Here is a 25151-nt window from a genome sequence, read left to right as displayed (position 1 = left end):
TAAAAAAACAAAAACAAAAACAAAAACAAAAACACAAACAAAAGCGATTTCAAGTATATTGTATACCTTACCTATCTATCTATTTATTGACTATTCTTTTGGATCTTTTGTTTTTTTCTGACGCTTTCGCTATGCAGACACTAAGTACAGTAGAACTTTTTCCCTTACAAATTCTGATTGAATCATCCTCCTCTCTTTGATTTTCGTCGATGAGCATTAGGAGCCTTGTTGTAAGATCGTTATGAGAGGAAATCATGATAATACTATACGTGCATAAGAGTATCAGCCTCCCAATCTCCCTCTTCTCATAGGTCGAGTCAAGGGGAAAACTCACTCATGGGTTCACCATTACTGTCACCAGTAGTTCTGTCATAAGCTTTAGTAGCAAAGAATCTGACATCTGCATCTGAATCATCTTGTAATTTCTTGAGAGCAGGAATGACTTTTCGAGAAATGATCTCTTGTCCTTCTGGGTTAGAAGCCAATACAGCAGCTAAAGTTTCCAAACATTTCGCTACGTTGAATCTGATATTTGGGATTGGATCAGAAGCCAAATTCAATGCCGATTGGAGTACTGTATCTCGGATGATTTGAACATTGAGTGAAGGTGCCATTGTCTAATTAAAAGAGCAGAATTGAAGATTAGCACGAAATCGAAACAACAGACACCTGCTTTCTCCGATTTGACTTGAATATCGATTCCACTTCCTCTTGTTTCCACAACACGACTCGGCTCGCGGCTTCAATCTGAACCTGAAGGATGCCAAACAACAAAAGGCAGAAAAATCAACTTACGGTAATAGCGAAGATAGTTGTCATTCTATAAAGGTAATTTTGGTGATCACCCATTTCCAAGACTTTAGGTATGATAGTTGATTTTGCCCATTCGACACCAAAGACATCTGTCAATTTCTTGAGATTTATAGTTGCAGCTTCTCTGATTGAAAAAACGGTGTCGCCCAACCATGACATGCAAAGTTGACCTAATTTATCGTCGAAGAATGAAACGCCTAATTGTTGAGCTAGTAATGGGATATATTCAATTATGGCTTGTCTTACACGCCATTGTTTATCTTCTGCTAATTCCATAATGGCTGGAAGTAACGCTTGAGAAAGTCGTTCGATGCCGATGACTAATCATGGTACACGTAGGATAATTAGCGTGAATGTTCATGAAGAAATGAGGAGTGGATGAATCTGAAATGAATATGGGAAAGCAACCAGGTCAACTCACCTTCATTGACCATATCAAGTTTACCAATCAAGTTTAATCTGACATCACTGAAATCGTCTTTCAACAATTGAAGGAACAAAGGTAAAAGATTTTCTACAGTAGTTTCTGTTCCTAGGAGAGGAGCGAGTCCTGAGATTTGCATAGCGAGTGATGCTCTGACGTGTTGACTTGAATCTGTTGAGAGGTCTTTGACACATGGCAAGAATTTGGCAAGGATGACCTCTTTGTCAACGAGTTTGGCGAAGCCTGATGAGTTTTTATACGGATCAGCCTGAGTTATCACAAGGGCAGATTGACGATTCATTATTCGTGATGAAATATCTGAGGCTTAGAGGTCTGAGGAGCCATGTGGGGGAGAAAAGAGTGACTCACCTGGAACTTGACCGGCGGCAGCAGTTCTAACTTCCGCTTCATTATCTTTCAATAAACCTACAAAAGCACTAACTAATTCTTCTCGTATAATAGATTCCCCTACACCTTCAGCTAAACCAACGAATTCATTCGCTACCATATATCTTACTCTCCAAGATTTATCGGTAACACTCGATCTCAATGGCTCGAGTATGTGTTCTTTGACTTCTTCAGGGTTTAACGCAGCTGAGATAGCGATTAAATCTGGGATAGTAAGTAATCTAACTGAATCTTGATCATCGGAAGCTAGTTTACGATATAATGGGATTATATCAGAAAGTAAGATGGGATGTTGATTGGGACATTCGGCAACGGATTTGGCGAATGGCTAATAATATATATATATTTTGTAACCGAAAAGATCAGAATTAGATCAGCAACTGTTATGGAGACATTCAGCGAGGGGATGATCTGAACTTACGCCTAGAGCTTTAGCAGCGGCTCTCCTGACCATTGGAGTTTCATCTGCGCATAAAACGCCAAACATCTTTCTCATCTCTTCTTGATTGGGAGTATTGGCGAGAGGATAAGGAGCAGCAAATAATGCACAAGCTGAAGTTCGAGAGGTGAACCAGTCACCTTGGGAAAGCCGTTGTAGCAGTGGAAGGAGATGTTCTTCAATTGCTTGAGCGCTGAGAAGGGATGATAATTTGGAGATTGATTCTGCGGCCTGGAAGTGAATAAAGGTGTTTGTTAGCGTACACTGAACGCGACAAGGGATTATGAACTAGATGTTCTGTCTCTCTAGCGATCCCCACATCTCCATCTGCACTCCTCAACCCGTCACGCTCCTGCCTCCCTCCCACCCGCCATTATCGATAGATAAATACTCACTTTATCTCTGACCAAAGTCTCTTCAACAGCCGCCAAATTCTCCAAAGGACCCAAAACGATCCAAGCATATTCATTCCCTCCCACGTACTCAGCAAAACCACCTAGTTCTTCGGCTAGGACGAGGAGTACTTCATCCTCATCATCCAACTGATCTTGTAAGAAAGGGATTAATTCATCTCTTGTTCGTTGTGGTCCGAGGGCTAATGCGATTGTAGATAATCTACGAATTGATGATAATCTTAATACCACATCTTCAGATTTCAATTCATCCATCAATAGATGAATTGGATACAATGACGAGGAAGTTGGTGAGGACATCTTAGCCAACGTTCGTAGGTTCACTGCGGTTTGGGGGGTCTGGTGATGGGTTACAGTAGAGCTGAACTGATATAAATGGAGTTGGGAGTTGTTTTCAATCCAGATGAAATGGGGGCACGCTTGTATTTCCAAGCTATAGTCTGCGTTACCTATTCTAGTACTATCAGTTCGAGTTGTATATGGTCCCGAGTGATGTTTCTGAGCTGTTTCTTGTCTGTATAGGAAGAAAGGAGTGGGAGGCATATCCTATCTATCTATCTATATATCATCGCGCAGAACCTCCCCCTTCACAGAGATAGGAAAAGCCACATAATCAATCAAAGACGCGTTCGGAGTTATAATCCACATATCTCGGCAATTTAGACCAATGTGGCACATCTCTAATGCAAATGCAAAACACACCACAGAATCATAATAAACCGTTGAACGATTCTCTATATATTGCATAAACGAATCTGTATGATTCTTTTGGTTATATCAGAGTACTACCAAACTCCTGTTATTCTATCGATTCATGTATGCGGAAGATGCAATCTAATCAACATCCATCTCTTCGATCTTGGGTCCTTCACCTTCACCTTCAACATCCATCTTCTCTTCCTTCTCCTCTTTTTTGGGTGTTTCGGTTGTAGGGGGTACTTCAACCTTAGCTCTGGGTTTAGGTTTGTTCAATATGGCTGAACAAGTGTAAACGACCTCATCACGTCTCTTGGTGATCTCAGATGATGTGACCACTGGGTTGACATTCTTGGGCTTTTCAGATTGTCGGACAAGTTGGTTCTCCAACCATGAAAGTGTGTTGGCACATTGGTCGATCTGAATGATCAAGAATCAGCGCACATGGTTCTGTCTACACTTGAGTTGCAACTGTTAGCATAAAACTTTACTCACGATCTTTTGGAGATCAGCTTGGTCGATATGGCTGTATTTCTCATCACCACTTTGAGCAGCGTTCAAGTAAGTGTTGAGGGATTCTCTTGTGGCAGCAGCAGCTTTAGGTCTCTCCTCAGATTCTTTCCATCGGAGGACGATGGGGTCACCTTTAGCTTTCAAGGCATCAAGTCTTGAGACGTAAGCTGATTTGGTGGCATCTTCACCTTCTTCAGTGTACAACCAATCTTCAGCTTCAGAGAGACCGGTCAAGAGATCGGATTTCTCGGATGCTTGAACGTAGGCAGCGTATCGATCTTCGAGTTTACCTCTCATCTCGTATACGTATTCTTCAAGAGCGTTCTTTCGGTCCTACAAGGGTGAAAAACACATTTTAGCTTGAATCCTTGATGATTTGAATGCGGTTTCGATACTCACCTCAGTCTCCATGACTAATTTGTCCTCGGAATGCATTTGTCCTTCTTTCTCAGTCAACTCATCAACGACATTCTTCACGAGACCAGTGTATTGACCAACAACGGGACAATCTCCTTTTCGTTGGATCTTCTTTACCATTTTCTTCTCTTCTTTCTTCTCATCACCTTCACCGGTGGTCACGACCTCTTCTTTCTCGACTTCCTCAACAATGTAGGCACCTTCGAAGTTAACGATACCGTGCAAGTTGAGTCTGGCTTTAACCTTGACGCAAGCTAAATCACCTGAAGCGGGTTTCTCGACGCTCTTGACGGTGAATTTACCTAACCAAGGGTTGGTTCCTTTAGGGAGAGAGGCGGGTTCGGCGTATTGGGCTTCAAGTTCGAATGGACCTTGTCTGTAGAAAGTGAGGATCTTGGTAGATGGGATAGGGTTGTTTTGAGGGAAAACAGTTAATTCTGTGTCTTCATCTGGGTTACCGGCTTCTTTTTCCCATTGAACTTTGATAGGGTAAGATGCGACATCGTGCACAGCGAATTCTCTTACTCTAAATACAGGTGAAAGGGAAGCACAAGCGAAAGTGGCACCACGGGCGATGGCTTCATCTTGGTTAAGAGTGGTAGAAAGGGTTTTTCCAGGGAAGAAAGCTTGAATTCGTTCTTTGATTGCTGGAACTCGAGTTGATCCACCAACGAGTTCGACAGCATCTACTTGGTCTGTCGTCAAACCGGCTTTTTCAAGAGCTTCCGCAAGAGGGTTGGCGACTCGAGTCAAGAGGTGATCGGTGAGTTTCTCGAATTCTTCTCGTTTAAGAGATGAAGAAGCGTCTACATCGTTCATCAAGGATTCGACATTGATAGGAGCTTCAGCGTTTGCTGAGAGTACTTTCTTGAGTCTTTCACATCCGGTTGTAAGTCTGAAGACTGCTTTAGGTGAAGAGAGAACATCAATCTTGTATTTAGCATCGAATTCTTTAGCGAAATGTTGAACCAAAGCATAATCGAAATCTCTTCCACCGAAATGTCTGTCGTAAGCAGTTGATTTGACCGTTAATTGACCTTTTGAGAAAGCTACTACAGAGACGGAATAGTTGGAGTGACCGACATCAACGAAAACGACATGTCTTGGTTCATCGGCTGATTCAGGTAAATCAGCTTTGGTGATACCGTAACCAAGAGCGACGGCGGTGGTGTCGTTGATAAGTCTGAGAGGGTTGAGACCAGCGATGTTGGCAGCGTCAAGCATAGCCCGTCTTTGAACATCGGTGTACCATCCTGGAACGGCGATAACAACATCTGATACAGCTTGTTTCAATTCGGTGGCAGCGTTGTCTCGAAGTTTACCGAGATAAGCAGCGACTAATTGGGTGAATGAGAATTCGGTGGGTTCACCAAGGTAGTTGACCTGAAATGAAGGAAGGGCAATTTAATACAATGAGGTTTCACGCTGTGAGTGTGCTAGTAAAACTCACTTTTACACCAACGGAACCGTTGACATCGGCCAATTGGGCGTTGATAAACTTCTTCTCGTACTCGTCAATCTCGGGGTCATTGAGGGATCGTCCGATCAATCTCTTGAGGGATCCAACAGTGTTCTTGAAATTTGAGGTTTCAGCAGTTTTGGCGGGCTCACCAATATGTCTTTGTCGAGGAGTGAAAGAGACGAGAGAACTGTTGACGAAGTGTTAGTGGGATCATACCATTTCGGAAGGATGGAAGGTAGAGCGTGAGGTAGACTTGAAGATCTCGGATGTATGTCTGACTTTAGGGATTTAGTGAGTGTGGAGGACAGTAAAACTTACGGAGTAGCTCTGTTGGATACTTCATTCACAATGATATCAATACCTCTATGACGAGCAACACCAATTTTGGAGTTAAGGTTACCGAGATCAATACCAACTACACTCTGTATTTTCGCCGCAAAATCAGAAGGAAACATTAGCTCAGCTCATCATCGACGTTGAGAACCCATATCAGGAGGAAGGAGATATGCAACTTACGGCCATTTTGCTATTTCTATTTCTATGTTATATGCTTTTTGGGTAAAGATATACGGGGAGGAAATACAATTGTCTATCTGATTGTATTCTTTTTTTTTCCCTTTATTGGCTACAAATCAATCCTAGTTGTAGATGAGCTGTCTTTTTTGTTATTTGAATATATTTATATAAAGTATGATGATGTTGAAGGATGATCCGTTGACGTGACGCTGGCGAATACTGTTCCAATGGGCTGTTAAATTGAATTTTCAAACTTTACCACTTTACCCAACAAAATTAATATTGAAATTGGAAGAACGGCCTCGAACAATCCATTGCAGTTACGTAATAGCATGACTGCCTTGGTGGTATTTGGGATAAAACCGAACAAATCGCTATACAGCCTATACGTTATATTGAATGCTGTTAAAAATGATTTGATCCCGTTGCCACTTGCATCATCCAAGTCATGTCTTGGCCCCTTTGTTTTTGTGTTTTTCAGCCTCCACTTTTTGATCGTTTGCTTGGCCTCCTATCCTCCCGTTGATGTTTTGACGAAAACGACGATTTACAAACAGGCTGCTGTGCAATCTGAACCTCATATTCATCTATTTACAAGACGGATTGCATCGCTACTTTTGTTAGTAATCTGGAAATTGAACACATAGCAAGGACGGTAAAAGTCAGTGAGCAGAGCCATTGATCCGAAAGGGTGTCTCGTTCGAAGGAAGGGACACGTGAAAGATATATGCTAATACAATCTGGACGTAGTGTGTATTCCACTTATCTGTGAGTAATGCATCTTCAGAGGAGCTCAGAGCAGGTAGCTGATACTGTCCCCATCAATTAAGTTGGCTTCCCCACCAAAGTAAGCTACGTAAATCATGGATTTCTCATATCGTTAGCTCATATCCCAAGTTGATCAGTTCAAACAAGATGCTCCGGAACCAGGAAGGATGTGTCCTAGATGTAACAACGGTAAGTCCTTTCTGATCTTTCGATCACCTTTCAAGGGATCATTTTGCTGATTCCGTTGTGTAGCTGCCGTCGGTATGTCCGCTTTCCAAGCCTTTCACTACAGGTCACTCTTGATAAATTGACATTTTGGGTGTCTCAGTTGGTGGTAATTCAAGGACATGGTTTGAATTCTTCTGGGTACCTTTAATCCCGTTCAAGAAGTCTAGAGTATGGATATGTACGACATGTCGTGAGTGAAACTTAATATCTTTAAACCCTTGTGTAATCTTCGTTCAATGTTGATGGGATTTTACATAGAATGGGAGATGAAGCAAGGTGATGGATACGATCCACAACCACCTCAACATGGAACAGGGAACAGACCACCACCACCCAGCCAAATGCATCATCCTGGATATGGTCAACAGCAGGTATAATTAAGGGTTGAAATCTCAGCTACGATGAGCTGTGAGCTGTGTTCTGGGTGAAATGTTTGTATAATATAGTGATGTGACCCAATTCAGTGTATCTATCAAATCAGGAGAGTTTTTCGGGGAAAAGGTTTCACAATTATCATTGGGTCTGTGCGCAATGAATGTACACAAAGGTCAAATCTTTTTCTTCTGCTCCCACTCGAGTTATTCTGAAAACACATATCTTATACCACATACATACTAATCATTCTTGTCATATCACCAACTAACTGTGAAGAGGAACTTCATCTCGGTGACACTTGGCAGGTATCGAGTGTGAAATCACTTCCTGATAACAACAGCTCAAGAGGGATAGCCTTCTCCTTGAGATCAACACGCACTATCGTTTTGTAAACACACAAACACAAACATTGTTCATCCTTTTGTAACTACTCTCCGAGAAACCTCACTTGGAACATGAGAAACTATAATACCTTCCTTCGGACTCCCGTATTTCACTGCAAGAGATAATCAAAGAGAACTTTTGTTCAGTTAGAAGGTCAGGTAGCGGTGGAGGCAGGATAAAAAGTGAGATAGTAAGTCACTTCCTTTGTTTGAAATATACCTTCGAGAAAAGGAAGTGGATTGTATCTCTTCAACTGCTGGTGGTATGACGAATACGGCAACTTGATGTCAGAAGGAGGGTCTTTGACTAGGATCTGGGAATAGGATAGCTCTCAGACCTACGGGAACGGTGTAATGAGAGAGACCTCTCTGACTAATGTATTTTGACTGACAGAAACGCTGATAAGAGTCCTATCCCTCCAACTTAAACACTGACATTCATCTAGAAAAACTCTATTTAGACTTGACCACAATAAAGATTAATCCTTGATACATTCCTAACCTCGAATTGGCTTTACCCTTTCAGCCTTTCTCGACAATGTCACTACTCTTATTCTTGACTCTCCCACTGCTCTCTAACCTCTTACCTCAAGTGCGGGGAGATGCGAAACTCGATACCACTCGAATTGGAAGTGAATATACCTCTATGCCTCTATATAGGAGTGGAGCTGGTACGAACGTACTTGACGTATCTGTGGGGACACCAGGTACCGAGATGAGGTTGACTTGTTGTGAGTAACATCGTCATAATGTTCGTGAATCCTTCGAATCTGATAAGGGGGAAGGCTTATGAAATTGAATTTGCTAGCAACAAATGTGGATTTCTTCATTGTCGCTGCAACAGGCTGTGAATCATGTATCGAAAATACCAATTTGTAAGATCCCATACGTTTCATTTAGTGTAAGATTAAGCTCACTCATACCGTAATGATTTTGCTGCAGATTTCCGACGACACAATCACAATCATTAAGTGTAAGTCATGTCCTCTCTTCTTCGTCAAGTGTTTTCACATTAACATTTCGTTGACATTGTTCATTTAGGTATCGGAACAGGATATAGCTTACGTATTCGACTACCCTACCGGTTCCTCAAATACGATGTCAATATCAGGTCGTTTAGGAACAGATATTATATCGGACGAAAGAGGTGATCAAGCTACTGCTAGACCTATGATATTAGCTTCTTCAATACAGACTAATGATCCCTCTGCTAAAATGGACGGTGTAGATCTGAAGCTGAATGATGGTACAGCAGGGTTCTGGGGAATGGGAATATATCAAGTGAGTAATCTTTTATGCTTTTCTTTTGGAGGCTTTGGCAGACTGAATCAGTATCCCAAATCCCTCGATGTTCTTGATCGCAAAACCAGTATTGAGTTCTGAGCTAATAGGACTGAATGATCGCAGGAGAAGAAATCTAACTCAATCATACCATCACTGATCACTTCGGATAATGATGGTTCAACAGAACAACTTTCTGCCTTTACTGTTGGATTTCAGATAAACAATTACTCAACCAATTCAGATGATCTAGCTGGTACTGTTCATTGGGGTGCTGTACCTGCAGATGTCTACGAGGGAAATTTGTGAGTTTGCCCATCCCAATCTTTTCGTTGAGATTTTGGTCCTTCTGGGATAGTTTAAGCTGATTCATAGTCCATATAACTAGCAATTGGCTTTCTGTCAACTCGTCCCTTGGTGGATCGTGGGGATTCGACGTTGATAGATTGAGGATTGGAGGAGAAGTGATTGACTTGGAGACCCATTTTGTGAGTGACTAGCATTGCCGCAGTTACGATACGATCTTTCACAAACTGATCTGATGTATTGTGGGGTTACAGGGAACAGTCGATCCCGGATTCGATTCGATCTTCGTGCCCACAAATATAGCCGAAAAGATTTTCTCAAAAGTCAATGGAGCTACTCGAGATGCTGTAGATACTACACGATGGGTAATTTCATTTTCCATTCCAACCTCGATATACAATGCTGAGCTTCTCTTGCAGAACGTCCCTTGCGACGCTTCGATAGATCTGAAAATAACCATATCCGGTACTCAATACGCTGTGGATCCTACAGCGTTAATACAAAATAGGGATGTAGCAGGACGGACTTGTTGGAGTTCCATCATAGCTTGGCAAAATGGAAGTATACCCGAGCAGAATGGTGAAGTAAGATTAGGTACACCATTCATGTCAGGTATCTATGTGTGAGTATAATTTGATCTGTTATCTGATCATGTACCGTCATTATTGATATTGTTATCCTTCCGCTAGTGCATTGTACTACTCTGAATCCGCGCAATACGTTGGTTTGGCTGGAAAACCTGGTTCAGTAAATGCGCAAAATCTTTATTCGCGAGATAACGGTCATGCAAATAAGAAATTGGCTGGTATCCGTGAGTTCTAGGCCGCACTTGACTTGAGGCCAGCTGTGAAAAGAACGGTAAGCTGACCTAAGGCTGAATACGTACTTCTAGTCATCGGTACACTCCTCGGTGCTCTTCTACTACTCTTATTGCTGTGTTATTCTCGTAATCGGAACTCGTTTCAATCAATCTGGTATCGAGCTTTACGTCGACAACAAAGAGTTCAAATGAACGCTGTTGTACGAAGCGCTACATTACCTCCACCAATGATGCCTATAGGTATGGGACCGGGACTACCTTTCATGCCCCCTCCAGGAGCAGGTATGATGGCACCTATGCCGGTTGGAGTAGGACCACCTATGATGAATCGAATGATGATGCCTTTTCCACAACAACAATTACCCCCACAACAATTTGGTGGATATCAAAACCCTCCTCCTCCGTACCAACCACCAATCCAACAACAAGCACAAGCACAAGAGCAGCAATTCCAACGCGGGACAAATGAAGTTCAGAAACCCTTACTACAGCAACCACAAATGCCCAATACAGTGCCTCCCAATCATCATGGATTCTATTCACCTAGAATACAACCTACTTCGCCACCTAAATCAGGTATAGGTTTATTCTCGAACCAGTATAGAACTCGACGCTACGATGAACCTCCTATGTCCGCGAGTGGTGGAAGTAGAGTGCATTTTGGTCCCACTGGAACAAGACAGATGAGAAATACAAGTTCGGCGTCGTTGAATGATTTTGGTGGTTATGGTCATGCCTATGGCGGTGCAGGTGGAAGGGCGAATAGACAAAATCAATTTGTGAGGGAATATCAAAATATCCAGCCGACACGCTATGCTCCAGTCTCACAACAAGAGCAGGAACAAGAGCACGAGCAAAGATATGGGGATGGAGGTGTACAAGGGGAAATGCCAACAACAGCCGAAATATCAAATCATCAATACATACCGAATACACCGAAAGAAGAAAAGAAAAAGTATTTCTCATGGCGGAACGGTAACGATTATGGACCAGTGATAAATCCGAATTTACCTCCTAACGTCGATAGAAATGGCCAGAGAAAAAGTTGGTGGAGTGGTAAAGGTGGAGAATCAAGAAAAGAAATTGACGGATTAGGTGGATTTTCACCTAGGATGAAGAGAGGTTTAGGGTGGAGTTGACGATTCCAATAAAGGTTTGTAATGTTGTTCTTTGTTCCTTGGATGTATTGAGGTATATTTGTCCATGTCATGTCGTGTTGTAGCGGTATGCTTATAGATTCTGTAGCTTCTCGCACATTTGATTGCAGGTATATGATGAGCTTGCAGTGCCAGTACGTGTAACGAAGGAATGACACGTGTCGATAACGAGTAAACGCGCTTTGACGTCATCCTGGTATTTCTTGAAGAATTGATTTCCAGCTTGTTCATTGCTTCACTGTACTTCAAGTTGACCTTGTTATAGATTTATCGTCTTCATCTGACCATCCTCAAACCTCTAAGAAGACTCAGATTCACTTGGACGGAGTAAAAGATGCCGTCTGAATTACTTCACTTACCACCACTTTACACACTGGTAGGTATATACAGATTGTTGACAGACCCCTTCATACGTGGACCAGTATTAGACAAGATCAAACATGCTTCCATAAGAGGTATTCTAGTCGCGGGTGTGTACGCAGTTGGGAGTTGGAATCTAATGGATTGGTTCATAAGGAAATTCTTGATTGGGAAAGGATGGAATATATTTAAATCCAATAAAGTGATGGAAGAAAGTGTTGGTGGGGTAGTCAATATCGGTCTTGGCAAATTCTCTTTTGGGATAAACGTCGTTCTTTGTGAGTCTTCTGTGGGAACCATCTTCCATCTCACTTTGAGAAATTACTTTACATCCATTCACTCATGCTTCGTCCTCATCCTGCTCATGAACCGTACGAACATCAGCTGACACATCCCCAAATCCCTTCTACCGCAGATACACACTTGTTCATACTCTTGCCTCAGATAAGCTCGATCCTACGTTATTTCATATACAAGAATTTAAAACTTGCAAGATCTAGAGCATACGCTTTGACCGTTAGCTCGAGAGGTAAACCTCATGAATTCTGGTCTCAGGTGAGTTATCAGTCTTTCTCTCCTTGCCCACTGTGCTCTCTCTGAGACTCCACGATGCCTTGACGACTGACTGACCGTGGCTAATCCAACGACTCCAGGGATATATCGAGGAATGGTCACAACCACCTTCACCGGCAAGTTCAGGTCAAGTAGATAGTACCGGAAGAAGAATAAGGAGCGATACTAAATGGATAAGTTGGTTGTTATGGTGGCCCACTCAATTGGTCTTGAGGAAATGTAAGTCATATTTTTATACTACTCAAAACATATCGATCAGAGCATGCTATTGTGTGACTTTTATCTTTTCATTAAAGTCCACAATTCATAGCTTGACTATCACAAAGAGTTATAACTAAAGTACGGTTCAACAGACCTCTTCTTACCCCTCTCACCATCTTTACCTCTCCTCGCACCACTGGTCACTTCTTTCCTAAGATCAATATCCACAGGAGAATACCTTCATCAACCGTATTTCGAAACTAAAGGTATGAATAATGACGACATTTGGAGATGGGTAGAAGAGCGGAAATGGGCTTATAGGGGTGAGTGCAAAACGATCATCTGTTCACGGGAGACCAAATTAGGAATGATTCATAATGGTGGATCAACATCATCTGAAAGGCAAACGAAAATGCCCTCGATGCGATGCTATGATGGACTTGCGCTGATCCCGTTATTGAATCCACTTAGCATTCGGTTTCGCTGCATCATTGATCGAAAGTGTCCCGATCATAGGATTATTCTTTTCCATTTCGAATAGGATAGGAGCCGCCATGTGGTATGTTATGACTTTGAATTAACAAGCTCTCGTTCTTGAGGATTCCTGACGTCAATTCATAATGTAAATAGGGCGTTCGATCTCGAAAAGAGACAACATTTATTTTCAGCACGAGTCATAAAACCACTCTTACCCAATCAAGTAGGATTTTACGGTATGGGCAAAGTGGATGATCTAGGTGTCGATATTCAAAAAGCTGAAGATGAGATTGATAAGAAATTCAGTAAGAAATCGATGGAATCTTCATCTCACAACGATAACGACCAAAATATATTGGAGATTAAAGGTAAAGGTATCGGAGTAGCTGAAAGTGGAAGAGAAAAGGTTCTATAATTCTATAAACGGGATTCTTGGTTTTTCCCATCTCCATTTGATATTCTCTGACGTACATGATAAAATCAGATATGACATGTGTTTTAAACCTCGTCCAGTGAATCCGATATGATAATGGGGGATCTATGTCTAGATGTGCCCGATATCCTCGATTGAGGTGACATTCCTTTTTCCCCTTTTGGCTTTTAACATGGTTAATTAGGTATATCAAGGTTATAATATGGTAATATCCGAAAGTGGTAATTTATCCACTGTTTCCTTATTTATTCACCCCAGTTTAATCAGCCCATGGTCGATCATCATACGAGACCGACGGGCATTCATTTGTTGTATAGTTACAAGTAGCATGACTAAGTGCATTTCAACTATGCCAGAACATTTTTCACCTTTATATCGCTGTTCAGAAAAACCATCCATCGACCCATTCATAGATAGACCACAGCTCATCCGACGCTAGAAGAGGACATAGACAGGTCATCTTCTACTGATAAGATCAAAGCCCCATCAGCGATTACCACGCCGAGTAAACCGACATCACCTCTCCTGTATACTCGTGAAGCACAAACAAAAAACCGGCACGACACGACACGACACGTAATATAAGAGTAAAATATACGAAAACGTTATAACCACTCGCTCCTTTCATTGGATATCGAAGTCAACAAGAAAACCAGCTGTATCACCACCCCACAACGAACAAACTTGCCCTGTGTTCGCCATTTTATCTTCCCACACGAAGACTAGACAGGATGAACCCGACCCCACCTTACGATGATATCTTGGGAGACGAAACGCTAGCTCCGTTAAAGAGGAATCATGCTTGTTTGCAGTGTAAGAAGAGGAAAGTGAAATGTGATGCGGTGAGTCCAGCATCTCTCATACTGTTCGCAAACTCCTGGTTCTGCCAAGAACAAAAAACAAAAAAACAAATGCAAAGACAAATACATGCTGATTTATTGATGTAATAGACAAAACCAAGTTGTTCACCATGCCTTCGATCACACGCTCATGCAGTTCGTTCAGCGCATCGAAACGGTACAGCTCCACCAATATTAACGTGTACTTATGCAGAAGGGGATTCACCTGAACCTACCATGCCAGATGAGAGTGGAATCAAGAAGAAGAAGAGTAATGTTATCGTACCTTCGAGTTTGACTTCTACTTCTGCTGCGAATAAGAGACATGCTACAGGACAAGGAAAGAGAGATAGCATAGACGATGAGAAGGAAGCTTTGAAAGCTAGAATCGGTATGTTTCACTCTTCCTTTTCTATCCTCGGAAATTATACACCCATGCTTGACTCGCCTAATCCATTTGAACTCTTGTGTAGCCGATCTGGAAGCAAGATTGGCGGGTTTGACCCCTCCAAGCTCTCATTCAGGCATTGAACCATCTTTACCTTTATCAAACATCACCACTGATGGAAATACGCCATTCGCAACCTCAATGCCTCGACTATCTCGTAACAATACTTCCCCTGGTCAATCACAAAGTGAACCTCTCCTGGAAGAGATCGGTTTTGGACAAAACAACGCTTCTTACGTGAATCCTACAGTTGGGCTGGGGGACAATAACAGCGTACCCCTTCCGGAAACAATAGGAGATTTCAGTGGACTGGACGACTTCTTTCTGGTGCCAAAGGATTGGCCAAAAGGTTTACCTCTTCCTTGTGAGACCAGATATCTTCATCGCGCAACTCAAACTTTCTGTGCTGACTTCCATATTCCTTTTTCCCAGTTTTGCTTGAACATCTGGTTGAGACATTCTTCAATTACGTGCCTCAAACTCCGAGAATGCTAAATAGACCCTCAATACTGGCCAGGATCAAATTACCACCTTCATCACCAGATTTCCCTTTTACCGGTCTGCTACATGCCATCTGTGCGGCAGCTTCAACTTACACAGCCTGGGTCAACAATCTTGCTCCTCACACATTGGAAAGCGCTGTACAGCAACATCTCGCTCTAGGTCTTGACCTATCCACCATCGAAGATTTCGGCTTGTCCCAGGCTCACCTGGGAAATCGAGCCATCGACACCACTACGTCAGCTTGTATGATGGGGAGTGGACCAGTCGTCTTCCAATTAGCTCAAACATGCGTAAGCCAACTCATTGCTCCGATATACCATCATACCATCGACTGACCCATCTGAGAATAGATTTTACTCGGAGATGTATACTTCCAGAAAGGTTTCCCAATGAAAGGGTGGATGTTGGGTGGTCAACCTGCCCGCTTTTTAGCCGTACTCGAATTGTGTAATCGGGAGCCAAGGAAAACTTACAAAGTACCCCTTCTTTCTCCCCCTGAGGACGATTTTCAACGTGAAGAGAGATTGATCACGACTTGGATGGCATTTGTCGTCGATGCTGGTTTTGCAATCAATAGTAACTGGATACCGTCAATGTCACTGAAGGAGACGAGATGTCACCTACCTACCAGTGCAGAGGATTGGGCAAAGGTGAGCAGATCTAACTTATCCATTTCGAGGTATCCAATACTGATACCATTTTCGATTAAAAGGGGAATGGAATGAGGAAAAACCCTCAACACGCTGGATCTGCAGATCTGTATTACTCGTAAGTCTCAGGAGGAAGCAGCCTGGTCACGATTCCTCCGCTGATGTCACATAAAAAGCCATCCCGTCGAAGATTCGTTTGTCTTCGTTATTAAAGGTAGTACCCTTATGGCTCAAGTCGCTCAGTAAGTGCATTTTTGCAGATATCTTATCGATAATTGAACTGACGAGGGTATAGATGGCTGAGAGAATGGCAACAAAGAGAAAGAAAGCCAGGTGATGAGCTATCCGGACCTCAAACTGAGTCGTTTCAAACCATCGCACTCAACATTGAAGCTTTCAGGTATGTCACGCAAGTTTTTGATCGCGTGTGGAATATTGTCATATTGATCTTTCGTCTACATCTCGCAGTACGAGTCTCCCCGCGGCTCTGAAACACATTTTCCGATTCCCCGATTCTAGAACAACAGGCTTCGATGCCAATCTGCTTTCTATTCATCTCATCCCTAACATCGGGACCTGTCTGTTATATGAACCTTTCCTTCTCTGGCAACCTTATGATCCTGCTACTATCACCATTCAAAGAGCTTACGATTCGATCATGACCGTCTTACATCTTATCCCAAGTAATCTAGATATCACTTTAGTTTTGACTCCATTTTTAGCTTTGTAAGTCATTGTCAGTGCCCGAGGATTGATGATACTGAACAAAACTTCTAATACTATAGATCGCTGTTCACCGTTGGGAGGTTTGTAGCAGATTTCATCAAGCATGCCGACAGTACAGGACAAGCACAAACGGCACTTAGGTATCGAGCAGATTTGATGACTCTGATCAACCGTAAGTAATAATTTCTTTCTGCAAACTGATGCGGTCAAAGTACGGCGATTATGTATTCATTCCTGTACCCGTCCCAGTCCTTGATCGATATGGTCAAAGGCATCCGTTAGGATTCGCGATGGTACATTTCCTAGAGCAATATATGACCGGTTTCAAGCCAGAAGATGGTTCGGGAGACTCAGAAGACCCCAAATGTCAATTCAGTACTGCCAGGATCACCTATCCAACATCTGATGGGCAGAATCCCGAAACACGATATCTCAACAAGCTAAGCGCTCACATGGATGCGTGTGTCCATGATGTCGGTAAGAAGACTGTACCAATCAACGCTTATGACAATATCAAGTATGATCTTTCGCCAGATGATTCAAATTCATTATCGAATGGAAATGGGGTTTTCAGTAATGCCAACAATAATATCACATCTATACCGAATTCAAGTTATGGTTCAAGATCAAATTCAATAGTTGGAATTAGTCCGAATGGAATTACACCTACATTATCAAACAACGCTGTTTCATCTTGTTCTAATCAACCTACCCCCGAAAGCATAAATAGCTGTAATATGGAATGTCCTTCTATTTCACAGCTTGATAACATCAACATCGTCAATAGCACATCTTATGGGATGGATTTGCAGCAGCAACAACAACATCAGGAACAAGCCCAATCCCAATCCCAATCCCAATCGCAAACGCAAAATCATCTTGATGAAGCTACATGGGCAACATTTGACCAATGGAGTAGAAACAGTTTATATAGTAATCCTAAACAACATGGAACTCAAGTACCTATAATGAACTTTTTAGGTAATTTAGATACATCAAGTGCGAATATCTCTATCCCAGTACCCACCTCATCCGTAGATAGACAGCACGATTTCAACCCGAACACGAATGCTCAAATTACAGATAATATCGAAAACTTGAATTGGAAAAATAACCTCTTCATGATCAATGATGATTGAGGAAGTTCGAGGAGGGGGATTTAAATGTCATGTAGGGATGGTCATAGTTCATGATGATGGTGTATAAGGAGATTCATTTTCCTATTCGTATGGTTCCGAGCTACTCTACCGCGAATGCGATACGATGGACTAATGGTCTTTTGTTGGACTGGAATGCTGCCAATCGCAATCGCGCTGGTAGTTCTAGTACCAGGTATCCTAGTCGCCTTTGACATCATCCCATATAAGGAGATTCATCTCCTTGTTAATGATGTTCATCTTTTTTCACATTTTGGTTGTCTATTTGTTTTCCTCCCTTCCGGGTTTTATAAGAGACACTTGCCATGTTTTTCGCTTTTCACTTGATTTAGTTGTATCGTGTTGTAAAGATTTGTTAGAATAGCGATAATTAAGGTGAAGTATACTTGTACAGCGCAGGTATATTCAATGCACCGTTCTCTCACCCTCCTCAATTGACAAATTCTGGCTGCATACGAGCAGAGGGACATTACCCGAAGATGATGAAACGTAGGACGTAGTCTATGTTTGATGTCTCAGCTTATGTAAATGATCAAACAATTTGGGTGGCCGTCGTCAACCTTATTCTACGACTGTTTCGGATTTTTGTAGGTTGTAGGTTCTCGTCTCTGCTTGCTTGCTTTCGTGGAAGTGTGTATAATTAAGTTCGCTGAGATGCCAAGGTAGGTAGGATGAGTGGCGATAGCATGGTCGTATCCAGCCCAAATATATTTACATATGTATATATACAATATATATATATGAGTGTATGATGATGATTTTTCCAAACGAAATCTCAGTCGAGAAGTATAACGATTACAGCAATACAGTAATCCAAGAAAATCCATCACCCAGGCCAAAGCCATAATAACCCTAATCGACAATAATGAGCTTGCCCCCTCTTCCCCTCGACGCAAGATGCCCAGGTGCACCTCGAATACCGCACCTACCTTTCCCACCTGATGACGAGGTGCATCAGAGCGAGAGGCACGAGGGGAGGGAGAGCGACAGCGAAGGCGAGGACGAAGGCGAAGATGGAGATGGGGATGATCAGATGGAAATTATCGATCTAGATGATCATGCTCAAATGGACATGAGCGTCTTGGCCTTGGTAATTTCACTATATCTCTGGCGGGTATATAAACACAGAAGAAATTGTTATAGGAATATCAGCCAGGTCCTTGATACAACCCCTGAAGAGATAGAGGAGCAGGAACAAGACGAGCAAGACCAGCAAGACCAGCAAGACAAGGATATTCCCACTGTTACAGTCATTAACCACCAATCTAGAAAAATGATGTTGGATGAGCATTAGATCTTGGTCGGAAACATATGTAAATACGGTGAGTGGCGATCATCCCCGTATTTTGCTATGCCAAGCACCATCTCATTTCGAGGCCGGGATATCTTCGACGATCAGTGCTAATGATGCTCAACAGTATTATCACGTACAGCAACAATTACACATGATCAAGAAGATAAGGCAACGGAAAACAACGGGGTAATCCCCACGATGATAGAAGTGTGATGGAATAACTTATAGAAGACAAGACAAATCAAAGAAATGGACAATTCATGCATTAACAGTTAAGTAGGTGTTTGAGATATGTGTAAAAGCGCCGCATCGTACATGAGTAGATGACTGTTCACGACCAGCGTGATGGTTTCGAAGTATATAAATGTATCCAACATAAAAAAGAACACTAGGTCTATGCCTAAAACTACGACACGCAATAAAGGACGATGTACCTGTCCACCCAACGAAAAGAAAAACCCCTCGGAAAATCCTTACTAATCTAACCATTCCCATTCTAGATCAGAGTTATAAGCTGCACCATTTATATAACTTGCCATAATACCCATATCCCAATTGTTACTCGTCAAAGCTCCATATGCGCCTGTCGTTAAATCTAATGATCTCTCAGAACATCCTGGACATCTGTCGGCTACTTGGGCTACAATCGATTTGCCTCCCCCTACATTTAGATTAAATCCACCACGAAATTAGCATTCACACTACGTATTCGATATTGGTCCCTAGAACAAACACTTACAAGACAATTTCATGTGATGACCACAGATCGGATTATTGTTGGGGTTTAATCCATTATATCCAGGCCAATTATCGAATAATTGAGCTGAGACAGCTACTATATAATCTGAAGGTTGATTGGTCCATCCACATGCACCTAAACCAGTATCAAAGTATGTCCCCCATCCGTAGAAAGGTCCATCTCCAGCTCTATCTACGGACAAGGTCTTTGGTGTAGCGACAGCTGCGGCGGAAGAAGTTGTTGTAGATGAAACCTTGGAAGTTGTTGATGAGACTTTACTGGTACTGGAAGAGACTGGTTTCGAGGTCGTAGATGAGGTTTTGGTAGTTGTGGAACTCGCTTTACTGGTTGAACTGCTGATCTTACTCGTAGATGAAGCAGCCTTACTTGTGGATGAGCTTGCCTTGCTCGTGCTGCTCGCTGCTTTGCTAGTACTAGTGCTGGCTTTACTCGTACTGCTCGAGACAGGCTTGCTGGTCGAACTAACAGCTTTGCTGGTGGATGAAGAAGTCTTGATCGTGCTTGAGGCAACTTTCGAAGTGCTACTGGATATCTTCGACGTTGTGGAGCTAGCCTTGGAAGTCGACGAATTCGCTTTACTAGTAGAAGAAGCTGCTTTACTAGTAGAAGAAGCTGCTTTACTAGTAGAAGACGCTGCTTTACTGGTACTACTAGCCATTTTTGAGGTGGTGCTACTTGCTTTTGATGTGCTTGACGCCGCTTTGGTGGTAGAACTACTAACCGCACCTGTTCTACTCGAAGTCACAATTCCTGAACTCGTCTTGCTCAAACTTGCACTACTGCTCAATTTAGAGGTAGTAGTGGAAGTTGACGGTTTGGAAGTTGTAGAAGTGGTTGAACGGGATGTGGTAACAGTAGCACTCGAAACTTTTGAAGTAGCACTTGATGCTTTCGAAGTTGAAGAGTTGACCTTGGAAGTTGAGGAAGCGATCTTAGAAATTGAGGATGACATTTTGGAAATTGAAGCAGATGAAGAAGGTTTGACGGAAGTAGAAGATGCCTTTACAATTGAGGAAACCGCAGAACTCGACTTGGAAGCGGCGATACTTGAAGCTGATTTGCTAGCTGATATGACAGCGGTAGATCTATTCAAAGTAGCTTTGGCAGAATTGGAACCTGCTGAAGAAGCTTTTGAAGCTGAAGCTGAAGTAGAAGATTTTGCAGCACTTGAGGTTGGAATGGAGCTGGTCTTTGAAACGCTTGATGAGACATTAGAAGCAGATTTGGAAGCGGAAAAGCCAGAAACAGAGGAGGCTGATCTGGAAGTTGAAGCCGAGCCAGAAGACGAAACTTTTGAGGCTGAAACGGAGGCGGAAGCCTTTGAAGCTGAAATCGAAGAAGAAACTTTGGAAGCTGAGATTGCCGAAGAAACCTTAGAAGCTGAAGCTGAAATAGATGAAGATACTTTAGACATTGAAGATGAGGTCGAAGAGGAAACTTTGGAAGATGAAGGCATTGAAGAGGTTTTTGACGCTGACGCAGATAACGATGAAATAGCTGAGCTGCTTTTAGATGCAGAAGCCGAGGTCGACATACTTTTCGCAACTGAGAAAGAAGGTGAAGTGGAAGCAATAACGCTAGTGGTGACAGTCACAGTTACTGTTTTAGGTGAACAAGTAGATTTCGTTGCTCTTTTCCTATTCTTCACAAATTTCCTAATCACATTCCTCTTTTCCACTTTCTCCTCTCCCTCGACAGCATTAACTATCTGGCCCTCATCATTGTTTCTGGGTTTATTCATTCCCATAAACCATTTTGGACTTGAATGTCTCGCTTCTAAATTAGGTGTGATTCCTTCTGACGTAGTATCCAACGAATCACCAGGTGGAAAGAATGGGTTGTACGCTTTGGGATTTGGTGAAGGGTTCGCAGTGACAAGAAGAGGAAGAAGGGAGACGAGTGAAAGGAATTTCATCTTGGTTTTATCTTGATTCCTGCTTGATTGTGTGTGCCTAAAGATAGTGTATTCAGTGAACTGGTACTTGCGTTCCAATGATTAGAGACTTTGTTAGCTTGATAGTGACCGAGATGTAGTTGTATTTGTCGAACCTGCGATTAAAGATAGAAAAAAGAGTGTATTATAGTGAATATTAGATAAGTTAGTTAAAAGAAAGTAAATGACGCTTCCAGAGCGAAATGTGAATGAGCTTCTTGAAGGATTGCTGGAGGGGTTGAGGAGGGATTAGAGAATGTGTAAACTGTCAAAGTTATACAAAAAGAGTCAATACAAAGGAGATGAAGAAATCAAAACAAATATGTTCGTTGTTAGCATTTCACCGATTTTTACCATATTTTGCATTTTCCGATATGTTCTTTCGTTAGTACATACATGAACATCCTGAAGCCACCCAATGTAATCTTTCGGGACCTGACAATACCAAAAATACTTTACATATTGACGGACAACCAAGTCATATCGGATTGAAGACTAAAAAGAATCGATTTGATTACGCGTTTTAACATTTGAACATCATTAAGGTTATATCAGATTCTTTCGTGATCTCTTGGCGAACTTTTTCCATTTCGAGTAGCTCAAGCTGGAACACTTCCGAATAGAAAGATCGTCGATGGAGGAATTCATGAGGATGCTTCTAGGTATACACGAGTAGAAGGAGGTCGCCAAGGTCAGAGTATGATGCTCTGCCATATACGATGATATGCGATAAGATAGAACAGGAGAGAGAAGAAGATTGAGAGATATTTCGATCACTTTTGATCATCGCACACAATCGACGCGCCATCTTTTGGCGGGATAGGGTCAATTACGTAAGATTCCTTGAGCATGGTTGCCACATGTCACATCAGTCACGTGATCTTCAATGTGATAGGTGCTGAATTTCAGCGGAAAGATTAATTGTTGAAAAGTTAAACGAAGAAAGAAGATAATCAATGTAAAATAGATAGATGTTTACATGCTTAACACGATTCATATCTTTCTTAGTGTGAAACGGTCTCGAATCATACGTACCCCACAGGCTCACAGTGAAATCGACGAGCTACCTAGACTCTTCACCTCTCCAATATGGCTTCCTCCTCTTCCCAGCCGGCCGACGCTCTTCTTGAGTATGTCCTCTTTCTTCCAGTGCGCTTCCACCAGACCAATAATGCTGATTTTATCCTGATTTTAGCTCTGATCTCTCATTCTCACAACCTCCATTCTCCACTCAACTTGATCCCCGTATCCTCGCTGCTCTAGCAGATCTGAAATTCGCACATCCAACTTTGGTACAGGCAAAGGCTATTCCACTTCTTCTGGAAGGAAAGGATGTGCTGGCTCGAGCAAGGACAGGTAGTGGTAAGACAGCAGCATACGTTGTACCTGCTATTCAAAGAATACTAGAAGCAAAAGCAGTGAGTAAACTGACCAGTTGACATGGTACGATTGAAGCTGATCAAATCCCGTAGAACACATCTCCTGCTTCGCCGGAATACCAAACTACCCGAGTGGTCTTCATGGTTCCTACCAAAGAGCTCGCTATGCAAGTTGCTTCATTTGTGAGAGGTGCTACCAAGTACTGTGAAGGTTTGATAGGCTGTGTCAATGTCGCTGCGGGAGGTACAAGCATCCAACGGTGAGCTTGAATCGATCGATCCTGATATATCAAAGCTTCAACTAAAATGATGCTACATTTAGTGTATTGCTAAATGATAATCCCGATGTGATAATCTCAACACCCACAAAACTTCTATCCCTCCTTCAAGCTAAGACTGTGTCGCTATCCCACTTGACATTCCTCGCTATTGATGAAGCGGACTTGCTATTATCTTATGGATTTAAAGATGATTTGACAAGAATCATGGATCCAACTTCAGGATGGATTCCCAGATTAGGTGTTCAAGGTTGTCTGATGAGTGCTACTTTAAGCGAAGACATTGAAGGTGTAAAAGGCTTAGTTTTGAGAAATCCTGTAAGCCTTCTCTCAATTGTAATTTGATCAATGAAGGCGAAGGCGCTCAATCGAAATATCTTTCCGCGAATTAGGCCATTTTGACACTATCCGAACCTGCTACTTCATCGTCACTACTCACACAACATTTCACTCTCACATCTGAACGAGACAAGTTTCTGCTCATCTACGTACTCTTGAAGTTGAAACTTATCAGAGGAAAATCAATCATCTTTGTCAACGATGTGGAAAGAGGATACAGAGTCAAACTATTTTTGGAACAATTCGGTGTCAAGTGTTGTGTGGTCAACAGTGAATTACCCTTGGCAAGTAGGTATCACGTTGTGGAAGAGTTCAACCGAGGGGTATACGATGTAGTAGTTGCCACCGATGAGGGAGCTGGGGCTGATGCTGAAGAAACTATTCCTGATCAAGAGGAAGGGGAAGAAGAAGCAGAAGCAGAAGAGGAAGAGAACGTCGGAGAACATCAGGAGGAGGAAAAGAAAAACGCAGAAGCTGGACCATCCAAAAAACGTGCCTCTTCACCGAGCACTAGCAAACCATCCAAGAAGCGTAAGGGCGATCCCTCCTCATCTCTAGCTCGAGGAATCGATTTCACAGCCGCGTCATCAGTAATCAACTTTGATTTACCATCGACCTCAACATCCTATATGCACCGAGTGGGAAGAACAGCTCGAGCTGGACATTCAGGTTTAGCTCTGTCATTCGTAGTACCAAAAGCCAAATGGGGCAAAGATAGAGTAGTATCTATCAAATCAGCACAGAAGGATGAAGTTGTTTGGGAGAAAATTAAGGAAAGAGTGAAGAAAGATAGTGGAAGTGAAATTAAAGAATGGGATTGGGGAGGTAGGAAAGGCGAGATTGAAGGTTTCAGATATAGGATGGAAGATGCCTTGAAAGCTATCACTGGTAAAAGAGTTGCTGAAGCTAGGAGAGAAGAAGTCAGAAGGGAATTACTAAATAGTGAAAAGTTAAAGGTCAGTAAAACCTTTCATTTTGCTCATATCAGCATACATAAGGATGTCATGCTAATTCTTTGATCTGCACTCATAGGCACATTTCGCTGCCAACCCACTAGATCTATCATATCTTCGTCACGATACGCCTTTACACCCAGCAAGACAACAAACTCATCTTAAACACGTACCCAATTACCTTATGCCTAAAATTGCTGCACTTCCTACAGGCGGAGGTGACGTAATGGACGGTGCTCGTATCAGTTACTCAAAGCGTGGAAGAGGTGGATTTAGGGGCAGAGGCGGTAAGACAGGTGGTGGAAGAGGGGGCAAGAAAGTCGATCCCTTGAAATTCAAGTAAGGACATGTAACTTCATAGCACGACTGGGTTCAATGATTCTTGGTATGCATGATATGGTCACAGCCATACAAATGATGCAATCCAA

General features: G+C 42.4%; 8 protein-coding genes across 8 annotated transcripts; 5 read left to right on the top strand and 3 right to left on the bottom strand.

Annotated features, from left to right (window-relative positions):
• Positions 1–252: 252 nt before the first annotated feature.
• On the bottom strand, positions 253–2797 carry IL334_001276 (uncharacterized protein; the record flags this gene model as incomplete). The annotated part of the gene is made up of 7 exons (XM_062933033.1): positions 253–263; positions 335–617; positions 796–1133; positions 1235–1480; positions 1607–1973; positions 2067–2315; positions 2480–2797. 7 exons carry the CDS (start codon positions 2795–2797, stop codon positions 253–255), a joined length of 1812 nt encoding a protein of 603 aa, XP_062789084.1.
• A 534-nt stretch (positions 2798–3331) lies between these two features.
• On the bottom strand, positions 3332–6107 carry IL334_001275 (uncharacterized protein; the record flags this gene model as incomplete). Its single annotated transcript, XM_062933032.1, has 6 exons — positions 3332–3613; positions 3689–4039; positions 4106–5506; positions 5574–5772; positions 5904–6007; positions 6102–6107. 6 exons carry the CDS (start codon positions 6105–6107, stop codon positions 3332–3334), a joined length of 2343 nt encoding a protein of 780 aa, XP_062789083.1.
• A 442-nt stretch (positions 6108–6549) lies between these two features.
• Positions 6550–7474, top strand: IL334_001274 (uncharacterized protein; the record flags this gene model as incomplete). The annotated part of the gene is made up of 7 exons (XM_062933031.1): positions 6550–6622; positions 6852–6869; positions 6932–6948; positions 7007–7058; positions 7122–7130; positions 7198–7287; positions 7356–7474. 7 exons carry the CDS (start codon positions 6550–6552, stop codon positions 7472–7474), a joined length of 378 nt encoding a protein of 125 aa, XP_062789082.1.
• Positions 7475–8393: 919 nt separating this feature from the next.
• IL334_001273 (uncharacterized protein) lies at positions 8394–11401 on the top strand (the record flags this gene model as incomplete). The annotated part of the gene is made up of 10 exons (XM_062933030.1): positions 8394–8586; positions 8664–8730; positions 8798–8828; positions 8897–9136; positions 9263–9441; positions 9525–9624; positions 9697–9807; positions 9862–10064; positions 10132–10253; positions 10335–11401. The coding sequence occupies 10 exons, from the start codon at positions 8394–8396 to the stop codon at positions 11399–11401; spliced, it is 2313 nt and encodes a 770-aa protein (XP_062789081.1).
• Positions 11402–11753: 352 nt separating this feature from the next.
• Positions 11754–13445, top strand: IL334_001272 (uncharacterized protein; the record flags this gene model as incomplete). Its single annotated transcript, XM_062933029.1, has 6 exons — positions 11754–12057; positions 12195–12334; positions 12433–12571; positions 12706–12876; positions 13025–13112; positions 13184–13445. The coding sequence occupies 6 exons, from the start codon at positions 11754–11756 to the stop codon at positions 13443–13445; spliced, it is 1104 nt and encodes a 367-aa protein (XP_062789080.1).
• A 749-nt stretch (positions 13446–14194) lies between these two features.
• Positions 14195–17769, top strand: IL334_001271 (uncharacterized protein; the record flags this gene model as incomplete). The annotated part of the gene is made up of 11 exons (XM_062933028.1): positions 14195–14305; positions 14414–14693; positions 14776–15114; positions 15183–15544; positions 15605–15904; positions 15967–16022; positions 16081–16146; positions 16200–16304; positions 16373–16630; positions 16690–16802; positions 16880–17769. 11 exons carry the CDS (start codon positions 14195–14197, stop codon positions 17767–17769), a joined length of 2880 nt encoding a protein of 959 aa, XP_062789079.1.
• A 1788-nt stretch (positions 17770–19557) lies between these two features.
• On the bottom strand, positions 19558–21756 carry IL334_001270 (uncharacterized protein; the record flags this gene model as incomplete). The annotated part of the gene is made up of 2 exons (XM_062933027.1): positions 19558–19742; positions 19821–21756. The coding sequence occupies 2 exons, from the start codon at positions 21754–21756 to the stop codon at positions 19558–19560; spliced, it is 2121 nt and encodes a 706-aa protein (XP_062789078.1).
• Positions 21757–22863: 1107 nt separating this feature from the next.
• On the top strand, positions 22864–25066 carry IL334_001269 (ATP-dependent RNA helicase DBP9; the record flags this gene model as incomplete). Its single annotated transcript, XM_062933026.1, has 6 exons — positions 22864–22904; positions 22970–23192; positions 23247–23413; positions 23476–23749; positions 23824–24726; positions 24803–25066. The coding sequence occupies 6 exons, from the start codon at positions 22864–22866 to the stop codon at positions 25064–25066; spliced, it is 1872 nt and encodes a 623-aa protein (XP_062789077.1).
• Positions 25067–25151: the final 85 nt, after the last annotated feature.

Source organism: Kwoniella shivajii, chromosome 1 (genome assembly GCF_035658355.1).
Source record: "Kwoniella shivajii chromosome 1, complete sequence".
Classification (NCBI taxonomy): Eukaryota; Fungi; Basidiomycota; class Tremellomycetes; order Tremellales; family Cryptococcaceae; genus Kwoniella; species Kwoniella shivajii.
Note: the sequence above shows the minus strand (reverse complement) of the source record. Positions and strands in the feature narration are given on the sequence as shown.